Source organism: Lingula anatina, chromosome 1 (genome assembly GCF_051362555.1).
Source record: "Lingula anatina isolate TDL-2025a chromosome 1, LinAna3.0, whole genome shotgun sequence".
NCBI classification, from domain to species: domain Eukaryota; kingdom Metazoa; phylum Brachiopoda; class Lingulata; order Lingulida; family Lingulidae; genus Lingula; species Lingula anatina.
Window position 1 is genome coordinate 65,718,605 of NC_141767.1, and position 23,240 is coordinate 65,741,844.

At 36.3% G+C, this 23,240-nt stretch overlaps 2 protein-coding genes across 3 annotated transcripts; both read right to left on the minus strand.

The window, feature by feature from the left end:
* Positions 1 to 10,631: 10,631 nt before the first annotated feature.
* LOC106181058 (uncharacterized) lies at positions 10,632 to 16,807 on the minus strand. Its single transcript, XM_013565315.2, has 2 exons — positions 16,631 to 16,807; positions 10,632 to 14,827 (listed from the first exon to the last, which is right to left on the minus strand). The coding sequence occupies exon 2, from the start codon at positions 14,821 to 14,823 to the stop codon at positions 12,871 to 12,873; it is 1,953 nt and encodes a 650-aa protein (XP_013420769.2). The 5' UTR covers positions 14,824 to 14,827; positions 16,631 to 16,807; the 3' UTR covers positions 10,632 to 12,870.
* A 348-nt stretch (positions 16,808 to 17,155) lies between these two features.
* LOC106160532 (ras-related and estrogen-regulated growth inhibitor-like protein A) lies at positions 17,156 to 22,613 on the minus strand. 2 transcript variants are annotated; one of them, XM_013537155.2, is made up of 6 exons: positions 22,444 to 22,613; positions 22,084 to 22,185; positions 21,700 to 21,830; positions 21,310 to 21,503; positions 19,926 to 20,049; positions 17,156 to 19,682 (listed from the first exon to the last, which is right to left on the minus strand). In XM_013537155.2, the coding sequence occupies exons 1-6, from the start codon at positions 22,454 to 22,456 to the stop codon at positions 19,545 to 19,547; spliced, it is 702 nt and encodes a 233-aa protein (XP_013392609.1). In that variant the 5' UTR covers positions 22,457 to 22,613; the 3' UTR covers positions 17,156 to 19,544. The 2 variants fall into 2 exon arrangements, with proteins under 2 accessions (XP_013392609.1, XP_013392610.1); XM_013537156.2 differs by lacking the exon at positions 22,444 to 22,613 and adding an exon at positions 22,341 to 22,439.
* Positions 22,614 to 23,240: the final 627 nt, after the last annotated feature.

The following is a 23,240-nucleotide window of genomic DNA, read 5'->3' on the forward strand; positions in this document are numbered from 1 at the left end:
CAATAAGTGACATGGTTTTCCTTAAATGGTCATCATGGGAGCAGTGCCTAAAATAGGGGTTTCTTCAAATTTTGATGCAACATTACATAATGTTTAACAGCATAATGACCATAAATTTTTAATAATAAAATATTAGTATCATGGATATTCAGAAAAATGTGACTAGCAAAGGTCTTCAGGACCATGGAACTTCAAAGTCACACCTTGAAAATGCCAATATGTGAAAAATTAAATTTTCACAAAAAAACTGTTTAACTGCCAGAAAGAATTACCAAACAGACTGCATTAACAAATGGAATTGTGTTTTAGTCCTATGCTTCTTTCCTGTAAGTTTGAGAACAATAAGTGACATGGTTTTCCTTAAGTGGTCATCATGGGAGCAGTGCCTAAAATAGGGGTTTCTTCAAATTTTGATGCAATATTACATAATGTTTAACAGCATAATGACCATCAATTTTTAATAATAAAATATTCAATTCAATTCAATTCAATTTATTTCTGTACTGGTACATAGATTGTCATGACCTTGTACAATATGATATACTAATGACGATACAATACAGTTAGTGCATTACCATCTTTATATAATGGACATACGTATCAGTAAAATTACTCATAAAATATTCTATCTAAGCAATGCGATAAACCTTGGTGTGATTTTAAATTTACCATAAACATACTATAAACATGTTACACAAAAAGAATATGTTTAAACTTAAACCAAGGTTACATAGCTGTTTAAAGCCAGTTTGATGACATGGATAATTACGACTAATGACAATTACATAAGACAGATAAGTAAATAAGTTACACAGATATAAATATTGTGCCATGTTTGTTGCATATTGTAATGTAATTAACATATCTCCCATAATGCATTGTTCCTTCTCTACCAGATAGCCAGCATGGCTGGACGTGTTATGTAATAAATGAGTTATTAAAAAAATGTTAACTTGAGTTACATAACAACAGAAAACTACGACATGGTGTCAGAATCGGGATCTACATTGGATGTAGCATAATTTGGAGATTGGATGACCCACAAACTACAAGATAAAAACGGATTTAGAATCACTAAAAAAAAAAAAAAAGGAAAAAAAAAATGGAGCACATGTATGGGATACAGCCGCCTCACATGGACTGGGAATCCATGGACTTACCGCGTACGTTCAAACTTTTCAAGGAAAAGTGTGAATTGATATTTGAAGGACCTTTAGATGCTGTAGCAGAGGAAAGACAAGTGAAATTTCTTCTCCTTTGGATCGGAGAAAAAGGCCGCGAAATTGTGAAAACTTTTAACATTGATGATCCAGACGTGTTGACCTCGTATTGGCAAAAATTGGAAGAATACACGAAGCCCAAAAGTAACTTTCGAATTCAGAGATTTAAACTTAGAGCATGCAGACAAGAAGCAGGTGAGAGCATTGATTCTTTTGTCAGACGAATCAGACTCGTGGCAAATGAATGCAAATATACCGATGTTGATCAACACATAATTGACACTCTCATTTTTGGCACTAACTCGGAGAGAATTCAGGCGAAATTATTACAAAGAGAGGACGATTTGACTTTAGATCAGGCTCTTGTTATTGCACGAACAGAGGAAGCAACTAAGAAACAGATTGAGGATCTTCACAGTACAGCAGCAAAGGAAATTCATGCACTACGGCCAAGTGGAAACAGTCAAAGAGGGAGACCGCGTTTCAGACAGCCACAACATCGCACTCCTCGCCAGCAAACTCAATCAAAGGTACCAAACAAACAACGCTCACGACAGCCACTGCAAGAATGTGGTAAGTGTGGAACTGAACATGTTTTTCAACAGTGCCCAGCTAAAGGTACAATTTGTCTCAAATGTGGCAAGCCAGATCACTGGAAAAGGGTATGTAGAACAAAAACAGTAACTGCATCGACCCATAGTAAAACTGTGCATTCAGTAGCAAATGAAAGTGACAGTAGCAGTGTATACTTTGACTCTATATATGTAGATAGTATTCAGTCAAAACAGTCCCCAGTCAAGCCATTTGCTGACATTGAAGTTAAAGTTGGGAACTCTACTTCAACATTACGTTGCAAAATAGACACTGGTGCTGAGGGAAATGTAATACCACTGTCTTCTTTCAAAAAACTTGCAATTCAGCAACCGCTAAAGCCTACGAATGACACGATTACTGCATATGGTGGCAGTAAGTTACTAGTATGTGGAATAGCAACATTGACATTCACAAATGACAAGGTCATGGTGACCTCAGACAGCTATATTGTGGACTGTGAAGGACCAGTTATACTAGGAATGGAAACCAGTCAGAAACTGGGACTTGTTACTCTGAACATAAATACAGTGACAAGACAGTCCATACTATCAGAGTATAAGGATATCTTTGAAGGTATCGGGAAATTGGATGGGGAATATCACATTAATATTGACCCCACTGTTTCTCCTGTTGTTCACCCACCACGCCGTGTACCTATTGCATTGCAGCCAGCACTCAAGGAGGAGTTGGACTCTCTCGTTGAGCAAGGGATCCTGTCACCAGTCACACAACCAACGAAATGGGTAAACTCATGTGTATGTGTTACCAAACCCAATGGAAAAATACGTCTCTGCCTGGATCCAAAAGACTTAAATACGGCAATTAGACGTCCACACCACTACACACCAACACTGGATGACATCCTACCTCAACTGAGTGGCGCACGTTATTTCAGTATACTTGACCTTCGGAGTGGGTATTGGAATATCATGTTAGATGAAGAAAGTTCTCTTCTGACTACCTTCAATACGCCCTTCGGAAGATTTAGATACAACAGACTACCCTTTGGCCTCTCGCTATCTCAAGACGTCTTCCAGGCCAAGATTGAAGAAGTATTCAAAGACATTCCAGGGTGTACCGGAATCGCCGACGACCTCATCATAGCAGGTTGGCAAGAAGACGGATCTGACCACGATGCGACTCTGCGCGTAGTATTAGATACAGCCAGAAGAAAGGGGATACGCTTTAATGAAGACAAGATGATTCTTAGAAAGGAGGAAATTCCATTCTTCGGTCATATCATAGGAAAAGACGGGCTAAAACCAGACCCAGCAAAGGTAGAAGCCATTAATGTGATGAATGAGCCGAGAAATGTATCCGAGCTACAAACATTCCTTGGGATGACCAATTATCTAAGCAGATACATTCCCCATATGTCTCAACTTACAGCCAGTCTCAGAGACCTGTGCAAGAAGGATAGTGTTTTTCAGTGGAATGCTGAACACAGTATTGCATTCAACGAGATTAAAAGAGAAATAGCAAACGCCACCAACCTACAATTCTACGACAGTAGCAAGTCACTTACACTCCAAGTTGACGCTTCATCTTATGGATTAGGAGCTGCCTTAATCCAGGATAAAGGCCCAGTTGCATATGCTAGCAAAGCACTCACAGAAACAGAGTCACGTTACTCAAATATTGAACGCGAGATGTTAGCAGTAGTGTTTGGTCTTGAAAAGTTTCACCATTATGTCTATGGTAGACATGTTAAAGTAGAGACTGATCACAAGCCTCTAGAAGCCATTTTCAAGAAGCACCTACACAACGCACCACCGCGTCTGACTCGCATGTTGCTGAGAACGCAGTGTTATGACACAGAGATTGTGTATGTCCCAGGCAAAAATATAGGACTAGCTGATGCCCTCTCTCGCATGAAACCTTGTGATGGTGACGACATCAAAGGACTTGACATTACAGTACATGAATTACACTCGTACATGAACGCAAGTCCAACACGCATTGAGCAAATTCGCGAGGAAACTAGTAAGGAACCACAGCTAGCAGCTCTTCGTGAAATGATTTCTGTAGGATGGCCAGCTACACGCAGCGAGTGTCCAGAAATTCTTCACCCATACTGGAACTACCGTGATGAGTTAGGCATCGCAGATGGAATCATAATGAAGGGGAATAGGATGATTATTCCTACAGTACTTCGCCCTGACCTACTTAAACAGCTACATTATGCCCACCAGGGAGTGGAGAAATGTAAGCTACGTGCAAAATCATCAGTATTCTGGCCTGGCATGAATAATGATATTGAGCACACAGTCGGACTGTGTCCACCTTGCCAGAAACACCAAGCTGCCAACAGTAAGGAACCCTTATTGCCAGCAGATGTACCTCCCCGCGCATGGCACACATTAGCAGCAGATTTGTTCTATTGGAGACAAACTGACTACTTATTAGTTGCTGACCAGTACAGCAAATATCCCTTAGTGCGGAAACTTCCAAGTACATCATCAGGCAGTGTAATTGCACACTTAAAGAGCATATTTGAGGAGCATGGCATCCCTGAGATTCTTAAAACTGACAATGGACCTCAGTTTTCATCAGAAGGATTCAAAAACTTCGCAAACACTTGGGGATTTACGCACATCACATCCTCACCTATGTATCCGCAGTCAAATGGATTCATAGAACGAATGGTACAGACTGTTAAAAGTCTATTTCAGAAAGCATGGGAATCAAATTCAGATCCCCACCTATCCATGTTATGTCTTCGCACAACACCCATTGATCACAACCTACCAGCGCCTTGTGAGTTATTGAATAACCGGAAGTATAAAACAAATATTCCCGCTGGACAGTCACAGTTGAACTCCGACTACAATGTAGCATTACAGAAGAGACAGAACGCAAGTAAAACCCACTATGATCAGCATGCCAAACCACTTGCACCTTTACATGAAGGAGAATTTGTTCGCATGTATGACACTCAGAATAATACATGGCAACCTGCCAAAGTTAAAACTGTATCAGACAAACCCAGATCTTATTATGTGGAATCCAATGGTGGAAATTACCGACGCAACAGGAAACACATTCATAAGACAAAAGAACATTTTGATTTCAGAAACAATGAGATTGAGGAAACTGATGAACCTCTTGTTGACATTACAAACACAGAGACTGTTACAAAATGTGAAACACCTCAATCTCAACCCTTACGCAGATCAAGCAGGAACATTAAACCTCCAGAGAGACTGAACTTATGAATAAATTCAGTAATAGTGACTGTAACAAGTCAGTTGTGAAAGATGTCACAAAATTGACTGCAATTTGAATAAGCTAAATCATAATTGTTTCATTTATGAACTCTGGACTTGAGATTCTGTTGACTTTTGTGTTAAAACAAAAAAAAAACATTTACATGTGCCTATGAACTGTGAACATTGAAATGTCTTGGAGACAAAGACAACACGGACAGTGAACTGATTATGTTTATTAGCAACTTAAAAAAAAATAATAATAATTCCAGGATTTATTTTTATTTAAAAAAAAAAGGGAGATGTTGCATATTGTAATGTAATTAACATATCTCCCATAATGCATTGTTCCTTCTCTACCAGATAGCCAGCATGGCTGGACGTGTTATGTAATAAATGAGTTATTAAAAAAATGTTAACTTGAGTTACATAACAACAGAAAACTACGACAATGTTCAGTCCCACTGCCGAGTCACTTCTCACAACAGTGGGACCATACACTGACATTTTAAGGGATATGCTAAGAGTTACCAAGCAGAGCAACTACTTCACTTCTTCTCTTGAATGATTTGATTATAAAGTTGGAGAGGGACACTAGAGTATCTTTTTTGGCACTGTTAAATACATGGCATAAATGACTGTCTGGTGACCTGGGATCAGCTTTTAGGATTGAGGTTTTACTTAAAAAGGTGACTCTGTCTGTTTTGTACATTGGGCATTGGAATATAAAATGGTATTCATCTTCAATTACCCCTTGGGTGCACAGGCGACAGATTCTGTCGCACCTTTCAGTTTTTGGCCTGGTGTGCCGCCCAGTTTCGATGTGGAGTTTATGGTCACTAAGACGTAGTTTAGCAAGGGTTGACAAGGTGTCATAATTTGTTATTTTATCAACATAAGTTGCCCTTTCACACTTTTGGTTAAGTATACGGAAGAGAGACAATTTACTGTTGGCTTGAAGTTTGCTATTGCACATTTGGGTAAAGTGGTCAGTTTGTCTTTGTTTGAAAATTGTGGTGAAGTTTTTTGGAGGTGACTGGCTAAGCCACACATCTCCAAGGCCAAATGTGAAAAGGATTTTTCGGATACCCTCAGACCATGACATACAAGCTGGCCTGAGTGTGTGGACTGCGGGTGGGACATAAGGTGTCAGCAACTTGTAACTATTTATCTCTTGTATGTATGCTTGTTTCATTAGTGTAGCATCAGACATTTGAATAATTTTACACCATAGTTGGACAGATGCAAACTGTATTTTGGTATAGAGGGGAAGGCGGCCAAGTTCAGTGTATACACCATAGTTTGATACATTTTGATGGAGGCCAAGGATTTGTTTGCAAAATTTTAAGTGCCACTTTTCTGTAGGGCAGTTGTCCGTTGACACAGAGTAGCCCCATATCTCTGAGCAATATGTAAGGATTGGGGAAATGAGGGTATCAAATAATTTCTCTTTTAAGGATATGTTAACATTACTCTGAAGTGGAAGAGACTTTGACAGACTGAAGAATGCCTTTGTAGCACGTTGTAGGAGATAATTACTTTGGGTTTCTGTAAAGCTTCCTGATCGATTTAGAAGGAGACCTAGATACATGTATTTGTTGACCTCTTGGATTGGTTTTCCATAAAGAAAAAATTTTTCACTGTGAGCTTTTGATTTTGAGTTGAAAATAACTATTTTAGTTTTGGTGACATTTACAGTCATTCTCCACTTGTTACAGAAATTTTCTACAATTTCCAAACTTTGCCTTAGCCCTTTGGGGGTCTTGGACATAAGGATGAGGTCATCAGCATAGAGTAAACCTTGTATTGGTATTCCATTTATATCTGGACTTGCAGCACTTTTGCCATCAATTGATCTAAGAAGGTCATCAATAAAAATATTAAAAAGAAATGGGCTCAATGTGTCACCTTGTTTTACGCCTAGTGTTGTATTAAAGGCCGGGGATATACCACTACTTGTCTTAACACATGCTTGGGAGTTTTCATACATGCTTTTAATGTTTTTATACATAAGTCCTCTTATTCCTAGAGTACTTAGCTTGAACAGTAGTCCATTCCTCCAAACACTATCGAATGCTTTCGAAAAGTCGATGAAATATTAGTATCATGGATATTCAGAAAATGTGACTAGCAAAGGTCTTCAGTCCCATGAAACTTCAAAGTCACACCTTGAAAATGCTAAAATGTAAACAAGAAAGCATTTTTCTGAAATGTTTTTTTTTCAATTTTTAACAATTTTTTAACAAAAAAAAAAAAAAAAAAAAAAAAAAAAAAATTTACAGTTTACTGCCATTTTTATATGATCAACTAAGAAAATTGATGAGATGGGAAAAATATCAATAGAACAGTGTTAAATGTCCAATTTCCTTCATTCTGAGATTCTGAACATACATTGTAGTGAATGATTGAATCTGACAAACTGCAATGATATGAGTTTTTTTCGATTTTTGAAACTTTATTACACAATACACGATAACAAGTTTACCATCATTTTTACATAATCAACTAACAATGTTGTAAAGATGCAGGAAATGTCAAACAAACACTTTTAGTTAAATAATGAGACTGTTAACATGCCTAAGAATTGAATCTGAGGAAATGTGAAAAAAACAGCATAACTTCTAAAATAGTGGCCCAATTATGCTGATTTTCGAACTCAACCTGTGTTTTAGTAAGATTGATTACTCCTGTGAGTTTCATGATAACAGGCCTATCAGTTTCCCTTGAAATGTGTTTAGTGTTGCATATATGCTGAAAAGTGAAAAAACAGCATAACATCTACAACAATGGCCCGATCATTTTCAAACTTGACCTGCGTTCTATGAATATTCAGTAGCTCTGTAAATATAAAGCCAAAAAGTAAAAGTGTCTTCCACTTATCGTGTTTACACTGAAAGTGCATGGCAACAACAGACACAGGTGATGGCAATATGTACAGACATATCTGTGTCTGTACATAAAAATAAAAAGTTCTTTGTTTCTTTTTGCTAAATTTTAAGTAATTTATTGTACCACCAGCGTTAGTGCTGGCGGTACACATGGTTTTAGTCCCGTCCGGATCGTTCCGCCGGCTCCTGCGGCTCCGCCGGCTCCACCGGACGGCTACCGTTACCGCTTCTCCTCCTAGACGGTAAGGGCCCCCGTACCCATCTCTTGGATTTAGGTCACCTATAATCTCAACTCGTTCCACATAAAATTTGGGCTTTGTCGGTATTGGGGTCTAGGTGTGGCACTCATTGCAATGCACCCTTGTCTAAAAATGGCAAAATTAAATGCTAATTATCTACCCTACAGAAGGAATTATGGGAAAAATTTCTACAGACGGCTTTCCAAAAGTCATATGTGTAGATTTTAAATATGCCCTTGGATTTGACCTTTGACCTTTTTTTCAAGGTCGAACGGGCCAAAATTTTCAAAAAAATGAATTTTTTTACGAAAAAAAATTATTTGCCCTGTTATTCAGACACCACACAGACTTAATCAATAATATTATTGGAAAGTGTTATCTTTCAGGTCATCTTTCATCTCCGTGAATTTGGGGTCAATCGGTGCATTTTCACAGGAGTAGCAGCCATAAGATACCGAAACTGAAAACTGTCTCTAATTCGGGAACCGTTAATGCTAGAGACCCATTCTTTTTTGCATTTTGTAGAGCATGTAAAGCCCAACACTGAAAGTGGTCTCCGTTTTTTTGTATTCCATACGGTTTTTCGAGTTACGCTGTATCAAAATGTACATATTGGTGGTGAAAGCAAAATGTACAGTACGGTAATGGATAATAAATTTTGAACTCCGGAAAAATAAAGGCTTGGCAAAGGAGACAACTTGTGGTCAAAAATGACATTATTTTATCAAATTTGAACTTCTGGAACTTCAGAGCACCTCCCATTTCAAGAATTCTGACCAAAATGACCTTTTCTTAATTTTCATTAATTTTTTTCTGTAGGAAATTTCTGGCACATTATGGTAACTCTAAAATTATAACATTTAGTCCCTTATATCTCCAAAACTGGCAGAGATAGGTCCATAGTTACTATTGAAGTTGAATAGGAAGTCATATACTGGCAATCTAAATGTGACCTTAAAATTGACCTTTGACCTACTTTTCACCATGAACTGAACTTTGCAAATTTTGCTTCCCTTTTATCTCCAAAACTGGCAGAGATAGGTCCATAGTTACTATTGAACTTGAATGGGAAGTCATATACTGGCAAGCTAAATGTGACCTTGGAATTGACCTTTGACCTACTTTTCACCATGAACTTACCTTTGCAAATTCTGTTTCCCTTTTATCTCCAAAACTGGCAGAGATAAGTCCATAGTTACTATTGAACTTGAATAGGAAGTCATATACTGGCAATCCAAATGTGACCTTGAAATTGACCTTTGACCTACTTTTCACCATGAACTGAACTTTGCAAATTTTGCTTCCCTTTTATCTCCAAAACTGGCAGAGATAGGTCCGTAGTTATTATTGAACTTGAATAGGAAGTCATATACTGGCAATCTTACTGTGACCTTGAAATTAACCTTGGACCTACTTTTCATCATGAATTGAACTTTGCAAATTTTGCTTCCCTTTTATCTCGAAAGTTACGCTGCATCAAAAAGTACATATTGGTGGTGAAAGCAAAATGTGTAGTACGGTAATGGATAATAAATTTTGAACTCCAGAAAAATAAAACATAAGGCTTGGCAAAGCAGACAACTTGTGGTCAAAAATGACATTATTTCATAAAATTTGAACATCTGGAACTTCAGAGCACCTCCCATCTCAAGAATTTTGACCAAACTGACCTTGTCTTTATTTTAATTAATTTTTTCTGTAGGAAATTTATGGCACATTATGGTAACTCCAAAATTATAACATTTAGTCCCTTATATCTCCAAAACTGGCAGAGATAGGTCCATAGTTACTATTGAAGTTGAATAGGAAGTCATATACTGGCAATCCAAATGTGACCTTGGAATTGACCTTTGACCTACTTTTCACCATGAACTGAACTTTGCAAATTTTGCTTCCCTTTTATCTCCAAAACTGGCAGAGATAGGTCCATAGTTACTATTGAACTTGAATAGGAAGTCATATCCTGGCTTGACCTTTGACCTACTTATTATCATGAACTGAGCTTATTTCTTTCTCTTTTAACTCCAAACCTGGCAGAGATAGGTCCATAGTTACTATTGAAGTTAAATAGGAAGTCATGTACTGGCAATTTACTGTGACCTTGAAATTGACCTTTGACCTACCTTACGATGAACTAAACTTTGATTGTACCATTTTTAGTTATATATATTTTTTGCATATTTTGAAAATTCTTGTTGATTGCATTTTTACAGCTTGTCAAGCACAAGACTGGTGGCTGTGTCCCTTATTTTGTGTATGTGGAGGTCTATACGAATGCGCTTACTCCAGCTGGTGGTACAATATTCGGAGGCAGTATCGCCTCTCTGATCCTCTAGTTCTGGGTAGCTTTCAACAGCATTATTTTTAACAGAGTAATATTTATTGTAACTACAGTTATAATTACACATCCATAAAGCTCCATATACTAGAAATTATCTGCATCGCCCCCCCCCCCCCCAAAAAAAAAAAAAAATACCATAGAAATAATCATTACCATGTGGTAAATTTTTATTACTGTCACAGTAAATAGTTATTTACTCAGTAATAATAATTTCTACCATGGTAGCAACTTGTACTAGTGGAAAATAATTATTGTAAGTTATGTAAATCATCATCTCTAAATTGGAAGCAATTTCTACTGTAAACAAATTTGCAGATAGTGATTTCTACGTCAGTGGTAAATAATCATTACCATCACACAGATATCTATATATAACTACAGTGAAAACTCCCAAAATAAAATCAAAACAATAACAGAAAAGTTTTATAAGATATCTACCATAATTCAAAAACTACTTTATCAAATGCCTAAGCAGATCCAGAGGAGCATGCTGCCGAAGGGATACTGGTTCCCTCTTGTTTCTCATTATTAGTTATTTGTGTACAGTAGCCATTACAAGGATGTCTTCAGTATTATTCTTTTGTATGATGTCATACAATAAGCACCAGTAGAAAAGTTACAAAACTGTTTACAAGTAACAACAACAGAAAAGGGATAATAAAATAAATAATCAAAAACATTATTCACAATAAAAGTGACAGAAAAAATAATTACTGCTAGATATTCACAAATAATAAACTCTACATAATAAATGTGACAATTATTCTCACTAAAATGATGACAGTATTTAATATCTATATACTTTTATGATAACCCAATAATTGAATTCTGAACTGAAAATCTTTTAATTATTTTATACCCTAAACTAAATATATTGATTTTTTTATATACTACATAAGAATACTGATGTATTTTTGCACCTTTAGAATTTTACATGAACTGTCCAAAGATATCTATCCAGTAGTAAATTTCTATTCCCATGCCTTTTTTTAAATTCAATACATTATATACATTATTTTTTGGGACTGGAGGGTGCAGCATGAACACTCCCCCCATAAGTACTCAAAATAATTTTATTGAATAGGTTTACCAAACAAACATTGCAATTTTTTATCTTTCAGGAACAGTGAAAAATAATCAAATCAATTCTTAAGCAAACTTTAACAATATAGTTATGTATTAATAAAACTAATTAGAAGCCTACGTTCTAACAAATAAAGTGTTACAGTATAGGTTCTCCACATTCAGGCTACCTATATTCTTTTTTCTTTTTTCCACTGCTGAATTCTCTTAATTTTCATCACATTTTATAACATGTTATCATAAAATGTATCCAATATCTTTTCCAATAAAAAATGGAAAGTTCCAATGTTCATGATGGCTGAAAGTACAAGTATGTCAGTTTATCTTCGGTTAGCTTTGGAACGCATATCTGGTGTACCATTGCTTTTTAGGGGACCAGAACTGAATCTCATGCTGCTGGCAATCGCCCCTGCTGAAGAAAAGCTGGTTTTGTTTGCTGCATACCTTATATCTGGTGTACCATCCCTTTTCAGGGGAGCACAACTGGAGTTTGTGCTGTACTGTAAATGGTATTTGCCCCTGCTGAAGAAAAACTGGCTTTGTTGGCTGCATACTAGTACCTGCATTATTTTTATTGTATGATGTCATACAATAAGCACCAGTAGTAAAGTTAAAAAACTGTTAACAAGTAACAACAACAGAAAAGGGGTAATAAAATAAATAATCAAAAATATTATTCACAATTAAAGTGCCAGAAAAAAATTAATTACTGCTAGATATTCACAAATAAGAAACTCTACATAATAAATGTGACAATTATTCTCACTAAAATGATGACAGTATTTAATATCTATATACCTTTATGATAACCCAATAATTGAATTCTGAACTGAATATCTTTTAATTATTTTATAACCTAAACTAAAATTATTGATTTTTTTATATACCACATAAGAATACTGATGTATTTTTGCAACTTTAGATTTTACATGAACTGTCCAGAGATATCTATCCAGTAGTAATTTTTCTATTCCCATGCCTTTTTTTTTATTTAATACATTATTATTTTTTGGGAGCAGAGAGGGTGCAGCATGAACATTCCCCCAAAAGAACTCAAAATGATTTTATTTAATAGGTTTACCAAACATTGCAATTTTTATCTTTCAGGAACAGTGAAAAATAATCAAGCCAATTCTTAAGCAAACTTTAGCAATATAGTTATGTGCTAATAAAACTAATTACAAGCCTGCGTTCTAACAAATAAAGTGTTATAGTATAGATTCTCCACATTCAGTGCTACCTATAACAATAATGTAAAGTTCCAATGTTCACCATGGCTGAAAGTACACATATGTCAGTTTATCTTCTGTTAGCTTTGAAACGCATATCTGGTGTACCATCCTTTTTCAGGGGACCACAACTGGAGCTTGTGCTGCGAATGATATTTGCTCCTGCTGAAGAAAAGCTGGCTTTGTTTGCTGCATACCTCATATCTGGTGTACCATCCTTTTTCAGGGGACCACAACTGGAGCTTGTGCTGTGAATGGTATTTGCCACTGCTGAAGAAAAGCTGGCTTTGTTTGCTGCATATCTCATATCTGGTGTACCATCCTTTTTCAGGGGACCACAACTGGAGCTTGTGCTGTGAATGCTATTTGCCCCTGCTGAAGAACAGCTGGCTTTGTTTGCTGCATACCTCATATCTGGTGTACCATCCTTTTTCAGGGGACCACAACTGGAGCTGGTTTTGTTTACTGCATACCTCATATCTGGGGTACCATCGCTCTTCAGGGGGCCGGCATTATGACTTGTGCTGCTAGGACATACCTTCAAAAGCTGGTTGGCTGGTTCTTGTTTTATGTACTCTTTGTTTTTTCGAAGTCTCATGTCTGGTGTACCATCAATATTTTGCCCCCATAGAAGATGCTTTTCTCGATTTTCTTTTCTTCTCATGTCAGGCTTGCTCTCTTTTTTAATGCGGCTAGGAATCTTGACCAAATCATCTCTGATGTCATTAAGCATGCCTTGTTTGTTTTCACGAAGTCTCATGTCTGGTGTACCATCAATATTTTGGCCCCATGGAAGAAACCATTCCCGATTTTCTTTTCTTCTCATGTCAGGCGTGCCACCTTTTTTCATGCGGCTAGGGATCTTGACCAAATCATCCCTGATGTCGTTAAGCATGCTTTGTTTAAGATATGCCATTTTAAGTAAGTTTTCATTATTGACTATCTCGGTTAAAATTTGGTCTTTATTTTCTTTAAAGCTCATGTCTGCCTCTTCCTCTTCTTTAGATGCCCTTGGTCGCATTAGTTCTCTGTTTGCCCCGAACTTCACGTCTGGTTCCCATTCTTCTAGTATGTTTTTCTCCTCAGGTGGAACCTCCCTAGCAGAGTATTTGAAATTTTCATCTCTTTCATCAAGACTACTGCCAAAATACAGCTTTCTGCTCACAGCAACATTCTCCTCATCACCAACACGCGTGTCATAGCATGGTGTTGATGCGGGGGGAGTGGTATAATGTGACTGGATCCAATCTGTATTTTCAAAATCATTTACATCTGCCATCCCATGAAGAAACTGCTCACAGGCTTTTACAAGAAAAGGCCACTGATAGTGGGTCGCAGTCTTCCTAACAATCTCAACATTCTCATCATCAAGTGTGACTTCTCCTGTGTATACAGCTTTCAGTACAGTTTCTACAACAACAGCTGGTGCTTTCAGTGCAAAATGACTTCTCTTCAACAACAGAGCATTGGAGAAGATGCAAAACACATCTGCAAGTTTTGGACTACTAGCTGCTAAGACAGAAGCATGGCATTTAAAGACATGTGGACCCTTTGGCCCAAAATCTGCTGACAGAGTTACATCTGTCAGTTCTTCCTTCTGGTACATACGACTCAAAGCTGGGTAGACATTATTGTAGTTGGCATCCGTCTCAGGATATTCATCATTGTTGTAAATGAAATCTTGGAACTCTTGCAAACACTGGTCATCTTTTTGGGTGTCCAGGACCATGTCATCAGATTCCTCAGCCCTGCCAGCACAGCCAGATATGTCTGAGACCAGGTAAGACCAAAAGCATGGTCTGGTGGCTGCAAGAAGCACAGCATGAAACCTTACTTTTGTGCCTGTTTTAGACTCCAATGTTGTGTCTACCATGTGCTCACCTTCCAGCAGCAAGGAGAAATTTTCTAATAGTTTCTGGGCAAGTTCAGTGGTATTGAATTTGAACTTAATTTTGCCGTTTCCCAAATCCGTGGAGCTGAAGACACCCACATCAATGGCTTTTACTTTTGTCAGTTTTGACATCTTCCTGCAAAATAATAATAATTTAATTATTTTAAATGCCTCAATAGACAGTGGCATTTGCATTAAGGTGCTTGTGAACAAACATGGAGCAAGCATGTTAAGCACACAAATATCATTTTTAGACACATTAATAATAAAATATTAGCTGTAGGACTATGAAAGTTGTAGCAAGGGTAGATCTTTTTAAAATGGAGTCTTTCGCATAAAAATAGTTGGATTTGTACTACTTCATACCAAGAATATTTTGTTTGTCTTCACTGGTAAGAAGGTTATGATTGTTTAAAAGATGAATGTTATCCAGAGTTTATAATATCAACATTAATTACAACCTTTTTTTTTTTTAGAAAGGAGGGGGGAATCAGTGAGAGTGGTTAAGACTTAATGCTATCACAGGAGGAAGTACTGTAGATTAAATCTTACTGAATATCAAAAAATGTGAGGGAAACTCTTCAGAGATACCTCTCAATGCTCTTATTTGCACCCTCTAATATCTGGATCAAAAGTCTGAGTTTTGGCAATAAATATATTACAAAACTAAGATATTTGTCAATAATTCTGCCACAAATTTTTTTACAGATACAAATACACTGTATACATGTAGTAGGTCACCAATCATAGCCTAATGTTTTGCCCGGCAATCATTTCAGATTCTGCATTCAAAAAGTGTATGTCTAAAAAGGTTTAAGCTTCTTTGTAATATATAGTTTTAAAAGAAAGAGTAACCCATGTTGATACAGCCACAAGTTATGGCACTTTATCAGCCCTTGCTTAGCTATATCTAAGCAGGGAATTATATCGGTATAATTTCCGGTCTAAGCGACCATACACTTCATATCAAAACTGGGCAGCACATCAGGCCGAAAACATTTCATTAGCTTAAATGGACTATAAGCACCCTAACCCAATGAGTTTCACAAGCTAGTCTCAAAAAATAAAATTGAATGAATTCAAACAAAATAACTAACGATTCAGTCATGGTTAATCATAGCTGACGTAATGGCGTCTTAATAAATATTTAAAAAAAATAATTTTACAAGGCAGATTGTATACTGTGGTCCCCAGGAGAGTAAACAATGCGATGCCTCATAGTTGTGCGGGAATGTAAAAGGGGTGGAGCCTACTTTTGAAAAGTGAAACTGTACCTGCAGTAGCTTACAGTGAATTCTATATTGTCATCCATCATTTTCTTTCTTAAGTTGTATATTTTTCAATTTTGTTGAAATTTTGTTAAAACCACAAAACTTAGTACTTAATACTGACCTGCTTAACCTTTTTTTTTATCCCCTTCAATAATTAACGTGTTATTTATTCAGTTACTAAAAACACAGTGAGGTATATATTTTCCAACACCCTCGCACTGTACATGTATCAAAACATTGCGATAGTTGAGAACTGGGGTACATCTGGTGTGCAGTGCCCTGAGCACATGTGTTAGCTCTCTCTCTCTCTCTCGAGATCTCGTTACTCTTAGCCAAGACCGTCACTTTTTAAACAAAAAAAAAATCATTTTTATCTTGAGTATTCTAATGTCTAAGTTGGAATCTCTGCTGACAATCGCATTTCCGACTAAAAAAAATGCATCCTTGGCTACATACACTGTAATCCCCATCAGAAAGTTTACTTTCACTTTCTGACAATGTACGTGTGTGTGCTGCACTCTCAGTAAGTCAGTGAGTGGACCATCTTCCATAAGTAGCCTACAGTTGCTTAAACTATGTAGTGAATTAAACCCTATTCCAAGCACGTACGTTTCTTGATACAGATACAACAAATTAAGACATATAATAGACAAACATCCCTGACTTACTTGCAACTGGCTAAATCTCAGCAGTGAATCTTTCAGTCTTGGCTCAACGAGAAGGTGGTGTAGCTGACCCAGATAGATAGGAATGTAGGCCACTCGTTTAGGGACGCTTGGACCTTGGACCCAATCGAAACTAAATCCTGGTGTTAAACAAGAGTAAACATGCGCAAAAAATTTCAGCTACGTCATGCGCACGTGATGTAAACATAAAACACGTGTACGTATATACCGACATAGAAATTGACTTCGTTTTAAACTGATGGCGGCTGTTTAATTTGGATATTTCTAATCACCTTTGTTGTTTTTGGCTTTGGCGTCTCTTTCCTGTAAGTAAGACTGTAATTTAAGTTGTAGAAGTGAATAATTTGTTTTAGACGGCATACTATTTAACTTTGCCAGAACCTTTATAATATACACAGAGCCTAAACCTGTGAAACACGGGACCGGGAGTTTTGCACACCCATATTCGATTTTAAGCAATGTCGGTTAATTTACAATACCAAAAAATAAAAAAAGTGTAGTACCACAAAACACAAAAAAATTATTTATTTGCATAAATCTTATATTACTTTTAAGCACAACCATGTCACCCACAGAAAAAGTCATTATAAATTTACAAATACCAGTCGAGTACCAGTAGTTTGAAAAAAAAAAAAAAAAAGAAGATGCAGTATATAATAGTGAATTGAAATAAATCTCCATTACATTGTATGTACACATACAAACATATTTTCACACACATTAATATATATATACTGGTATATATATACTGTATAAATGATAACAACTCTTCATATGAGATTCATATTTCACAATAAATACATTGTATTAAAACAACACATAGAAATATAATAAATACTATTTTACCACCAAAATGATGGTTAGGCCTATGGCAATTATTCTGAAATTTGTGCTGTACACTGGACCATCACAGGTGGCTAACCTCTGTTACAATCTCTTAAGAGATGGGGGAAACACTAAATTATTTGTTCCTTTGGGTAGAGTACTTTTTCATGTAAAGATAGAATAATATAAATATAAATATATTGTTGATATTTTAACATGTCATATGATCTTTTCTAAAAACATATTTTATGACTGTCATTTACTTGTACACAGTAGATGTCATCTAAAATCAGATAATAAGAGACACTCATCTTCTCCTTAATATTTTACAACAATCATTATGATAATCTTTTTTGTTGCACATATATTGATCCCTCTTAGACGATTGTATAAGGTATGTGCACTGCAGGTGATAAAGAGACCCCCGATTTGGACCCACCCAAAATTAATTTTATTTTTAATGAAATTTTAACTGTATTTCAGTATAATAATTTTACTCAGAAAATTAACTTAGAGGGCTCTGGCATAACTAAGATTGACTGTTTTTTGTTAAGATCTTAAAACTATTTTTCTCCAATATTATGTAAAATGAAGACATACTGTAAATACAGTACAGTATTATATCCTTAATTCAGATGCTAGTGCACATAGCTTGTTAACAAGTCCATCACCCAAACACCATTAAAAAATACCAACAGCATCTCAATATCAATTTATATAAATGGTAATAATACAAATATATTTAAATAATGTTATGGAATATCCACTGTTAATGCAAAAGTTTCATTCAATATTCTGTATATATAATATTTGATATAAGTACATGGTAGTATATAATAGTAACATAATTGCCAGGATTTGATTTACTTACTACTTCGTCCGCTGCGATTTAATTTTCATCCTGACAAGAACTACGAAGACGCACGATCTCTAAGCACGCACGACGGGTTGTAAGAGAGGCTTAAGGACAGTCATGTCAGTTAATAGCGTAGAGGCCCTGGGAACGTGTGGTAACTTGTTGCTGACCCTCGCTAATGACCGTGCTGTTACTGGAGGTGCATGGGGGAGCTTCCAGAAGCTTGTGCAGCTGCTGGTACATTATGCGATCACACGGAAGCTGCTCGTCTCCTGCGGTGTCCCCAACACTTGACACTGTAATTTATTGGCCATCAACTTACTTTGCTGATGAACTTCTTATAATATGATGGGTAGTTGTTATGTAAACTGAACTTCAGATCCGATTCGTGTCAGCGTCTTATATTTTCAAATTTCGTTGTATACATGCAAGCTTAAGATAAATGGTATCTGGGAACTTGGACATAAAAAGGAATTTATGTCCAAGCTGGGAATTTTAAAGCGAAGAAGCTGGCCCACAGATTTCAAACGCAGGTTAAAAGGATAATAACTCTTCATATAAGATCCATGTTTCACAATAAAAACATTGTGAACAACTCCTAGAAATATAATACATTCTGCTGTACAAGAAAAACGGCAGTTATAGCTATTATTCTGATATCTGAACTTGTCTTTAGACCACGTGACCTCCATTGATGGCTATACTCTTATAAGATATTATAACAAAAAAAACTTTTTAGAAAAAAAACAGGGACTAACTTTGAATGTAAAAATGGATTCATTGACCATTGGTAAGTACGGGAAAATTGTTGTTTACTCCAGGAAAATTCTATTTTTGGCCAAAACGAAGAGTTATTATCCCTTTAAAACAACGGGGAAACAATTTTAGGTTGGTCATAACCTACTTAATTTTATTGACAAAATGTATAGAGTTAAATTTTCAAGTGTTTGTTGTTATCTTTTGATGGGTGTTTTCGTGTCCGTTCACACGCACGCACGTACGCACGCACAAAATTGGATTAAAATATTTCGTTGAACAACAGAATCACGAATTAGAAGAGAATTCATTTTACTAGTTTCATCTAACTTTGTTCACGAATTTCTGAACAGTGCTCGCATCTAATCGGGAAATCCTCTGTTAAAAATTTCTGTAACAAAGTTACAATGACTTCTGCACGCGAAGTCTTCCCTTTTGAATATCTTTTTCTGTGGAGAGTTACAGTGTACCATTCCTGCTTTTGTTGAACATGCTTAGTCTACGTTTTATGTGTGTACGGATCAGTTTGGGCGAGCCCTGGAGTACAACTGAAACCTTCCTTCGTGGTACTTTCAGTGAGTCTCTCTTGTTAATTAGCTAAAACAATAAGACGTAAAATGAATAGAATAAAACGTAAAATGAATAGATAAAAAGGTGAAATAAATGAATTAAGGTGAATAAATAAAATAGGGAAAATGATGACATTAAATGTTCATAAAGACATATATGGATAGAGGTGTACTTTTCTTGGATATTATACTAAAAGATGTAGGTACTAATAAATCAAAAAAGTCATTTTCATTTTTTCTTTTTTTCATTAAGGGGCACAACTGATCTCACCTTTTTCAACAGTGATTCAAAGATGACTGCCGCCTCGTCCGGTAACGTAGCAGCGGAACTCTCCATTGGAAAACAGTCAGGATACTCGCTTGCATCTTTCTCTGCATCATCTGCATCTACCTCCCTATAGACAAAGAATGATGTTAAAACGAAATATTTTTCAAACATCACCATAAAAATAAAAAAGGTATTCGATAAATATGCACATTATCGTTAAGAATAAACATACGGATCTTTTTACAGTTACTTATCAAGATATAGGGCTACAAAACAGCTACCGGGTATGAATAACCTTAGTTACCCAGAAAGGTTACGTAAACTTGGTTTACCAACACTTAGCTATAGGAGGGTAAGAGGGGACATGATTGAGATTTACAAACTGGTCACTGGGATATATGACAAATCAACTAGAGATCTTATTAAATTATGGTTAAGCCATTCACATAGGTCCGGTAACAGAGGAAATTGTTTCAAGCTATTCCCTCAAAGAGCCAAATTAGACTTGAGAAAATACAGCTTCACAGTGCGTACAACACAAATATGGAATAGCCAACCCGATCAAGTTGTCAGTGCAAAAAGCCTAAACTCTTTTAAGAACAGATTAGACAAGTGGTGGGATGACCAGGAACTCAAGTATGATGATTATAGGTCCGAAATTAACATCATCGGAAGTCACAAGTTAGTTTTGGAAGATGAGTCCGATAAAGAGGATCCAGTAGGAACCTGAATCGAAAATCAACGCTAAGTAACGCTAAGTAAGTATATATATATATATATATATATATATATATTGTGGACTAAACCATTCTGTGGTCTATCTGCAGTGCCATCTGCTGATTGAAAAGGTTTGTACTTGGCATTTTAAATTAACAGATGGCTGCCCAATAAATGGGTAATTGAAAACTTGTCCAGCTTATAAACTTTTATCAGTCGTAATACATAGTGATTAAAATTATGTTAAACACTAATCAATGTTAAGAAAATTGAATTTCAAGCGATAATTTTTTGTTTAATAAAACTATAACTTCTCACTCCTTATGTGTCAGAGCAGTGCTCATTTTAAAAGACTCCCAGAACAGTCTGAGCACGACGGTCGGACCAGAGAACATTGGAATCTCTCCAAACCGAATGTAGGGAGACTTCACAAAGTTACGAAGCATTATACATTTAGGTCTAGCTATATTTGTATATTTACATGTTTATGTTGTTATTTATTTGAAAATACTTGATTGGTTAAACAGATAAAATGCATCTGATTTATCTATCAGGTATGAGCTTGATAGGCGCGCCTACATCCTAGAAAAACGAAGTTTAAACCTCTTAAAGTATTTGGTTTTGTACGCTTAAAATACCTCAAAAGTAAGAAACTAGGAATAAAGCTTACCTGATGTGTTCCAGATCTACTTTATTTCCTACAAGAATAGTTGGTGTTGAAGTACCAGGTCTGGCATGAAGTCTTATCAAGTCTAGCAAATTGAGTGCCGCCTCATAACTCCGTCTATCTGTCACCGAATACACCACAACAATGCCATCTATCTTTTGAATTTTACTACGGACGTACGAAGGCTGCTTGACGCTCTGTAAAATGAAAGTAAAAGATTAGTTTAAGTTCTCCTTTTCTCTCTCTCCCTCACACACACACAAACGCGAGCACACTCACCCACTTTCTCTCTCTCTCTCTCTCTCTCTCTCTCACACACACACACACACACACAGACAATAACACGGACGCACACAAATACACAACCACACACGAAAACACCCATACGCCCACCTTCCCAATGACGTCGGTAATCTTGATCTGTACGTTTTTATCGTCCACGTTCACGGTACGGTTGTAAGTAGACTCTTCGGTACTGGCATACTCAGAGAGAAAACGCCTGGTGAGGTACCTTACTACCAAAGCTGGCACAGGAAACAAACGCTATTTTACTTCATTATATCTTACACTGAGATAGTATATGAGCATGTTGCCTTTTACTGGTGGTTATGCTAGTAGGTCTAGATTCACATAGAAATGGCATTTAATTTTTATAATGAAAATGTTTAGATTTTTTCAGATTATTCGAATTCAATAGAAAATGGCCAATGTGTGCAGGCCAATTACATGCAAGATGCCCCATGAACGTGTTTCTTAAATCATCTTAAAAAATCTTACCGGTTTTCCCAACTCCCTCTGCCCCCAGAACAACAATGTGATAAGTCGTTTTCGTAGAACCTTTCTCTTGTGAATTACCTGTCATCATGAACAACTTGCACGCTGCAAAAGAAAGATATTCACACGAAAAACATTTAGAAATCACTAATTATATTTCTTTCGCTCAAAATATCCATTCCAGTAGTATATCGGGGGAAACATTACTCATAAAACTGAATAGCAAAGCCTTTTTGGAATGACTTTCGTGAACTGCTCACCTTTTAACTTGCTTGAAAAAATGAAAAATAAATGAAACTGAAAAATCCAAACGTTATAATCTTTATCTGCTAGCTATCCTGTACCATGGTCTCAATGACTTACCTCTATTCTTCATCTAATTAGAATTATGTGACCGATTTGAGTCATTGTCATAGCGGAAACACAGAAGAGGGTCCATTGGATATTCATATCTCCATCTTGAGCGTGTCCATGGTAGGATAGTTCAAGAGGTGTGTAAAGAGAACGTTATCGGAGTTAGAGAAGATAAAACAGGCGGTGGGTTGGGAACAGACGCTATCTACCCTCTATACCTTCCTGTCTCTTTTCAGATTTCCATGAATAACTTACACCATTTATAGTCACTTTTGTTCTTTTTTATTTCAAGCAGGTCTTTCTAGTAATTGTATGATTTTTAACATTTACAGTTTTTCAGATCTCTTCGATCCCATTCCTGTTCTGTTGGCCCGCTGTGGGAGACCTAGATGCAATTTACCATTTAAACTTCTAACCTCAATTTGTGTACAGTTCTATTTAATTAGTCTTTGGAATTTTAGTAGAGACTCGAATTCCTAATAAGCCGGTTTATTCAGCACTCCAATCACGTACCATTTAATCTCGATTTAAGTGTTGGGCTAATTTTGAATAATTTAGAAAAACGCTTCCAAGAATTAGTACTATTAAAGGGAAATAATACAAGAAAACCGATTTTAGGGAGGAGGCGTTCTCTACTCGAATTTTGTGATGTAGATTTTGATAAAGAAAATTGTGGAAAGATAAAAGACGGTCATAAAAAGGCAAATGGAAAATCTTAATTATTTTTCAAGTTTTTATATAACATAATCGTTTCCAGCAAAACTTTCCACGCAGATTTAAATTTCATTTTTTCTATGACAGATTAA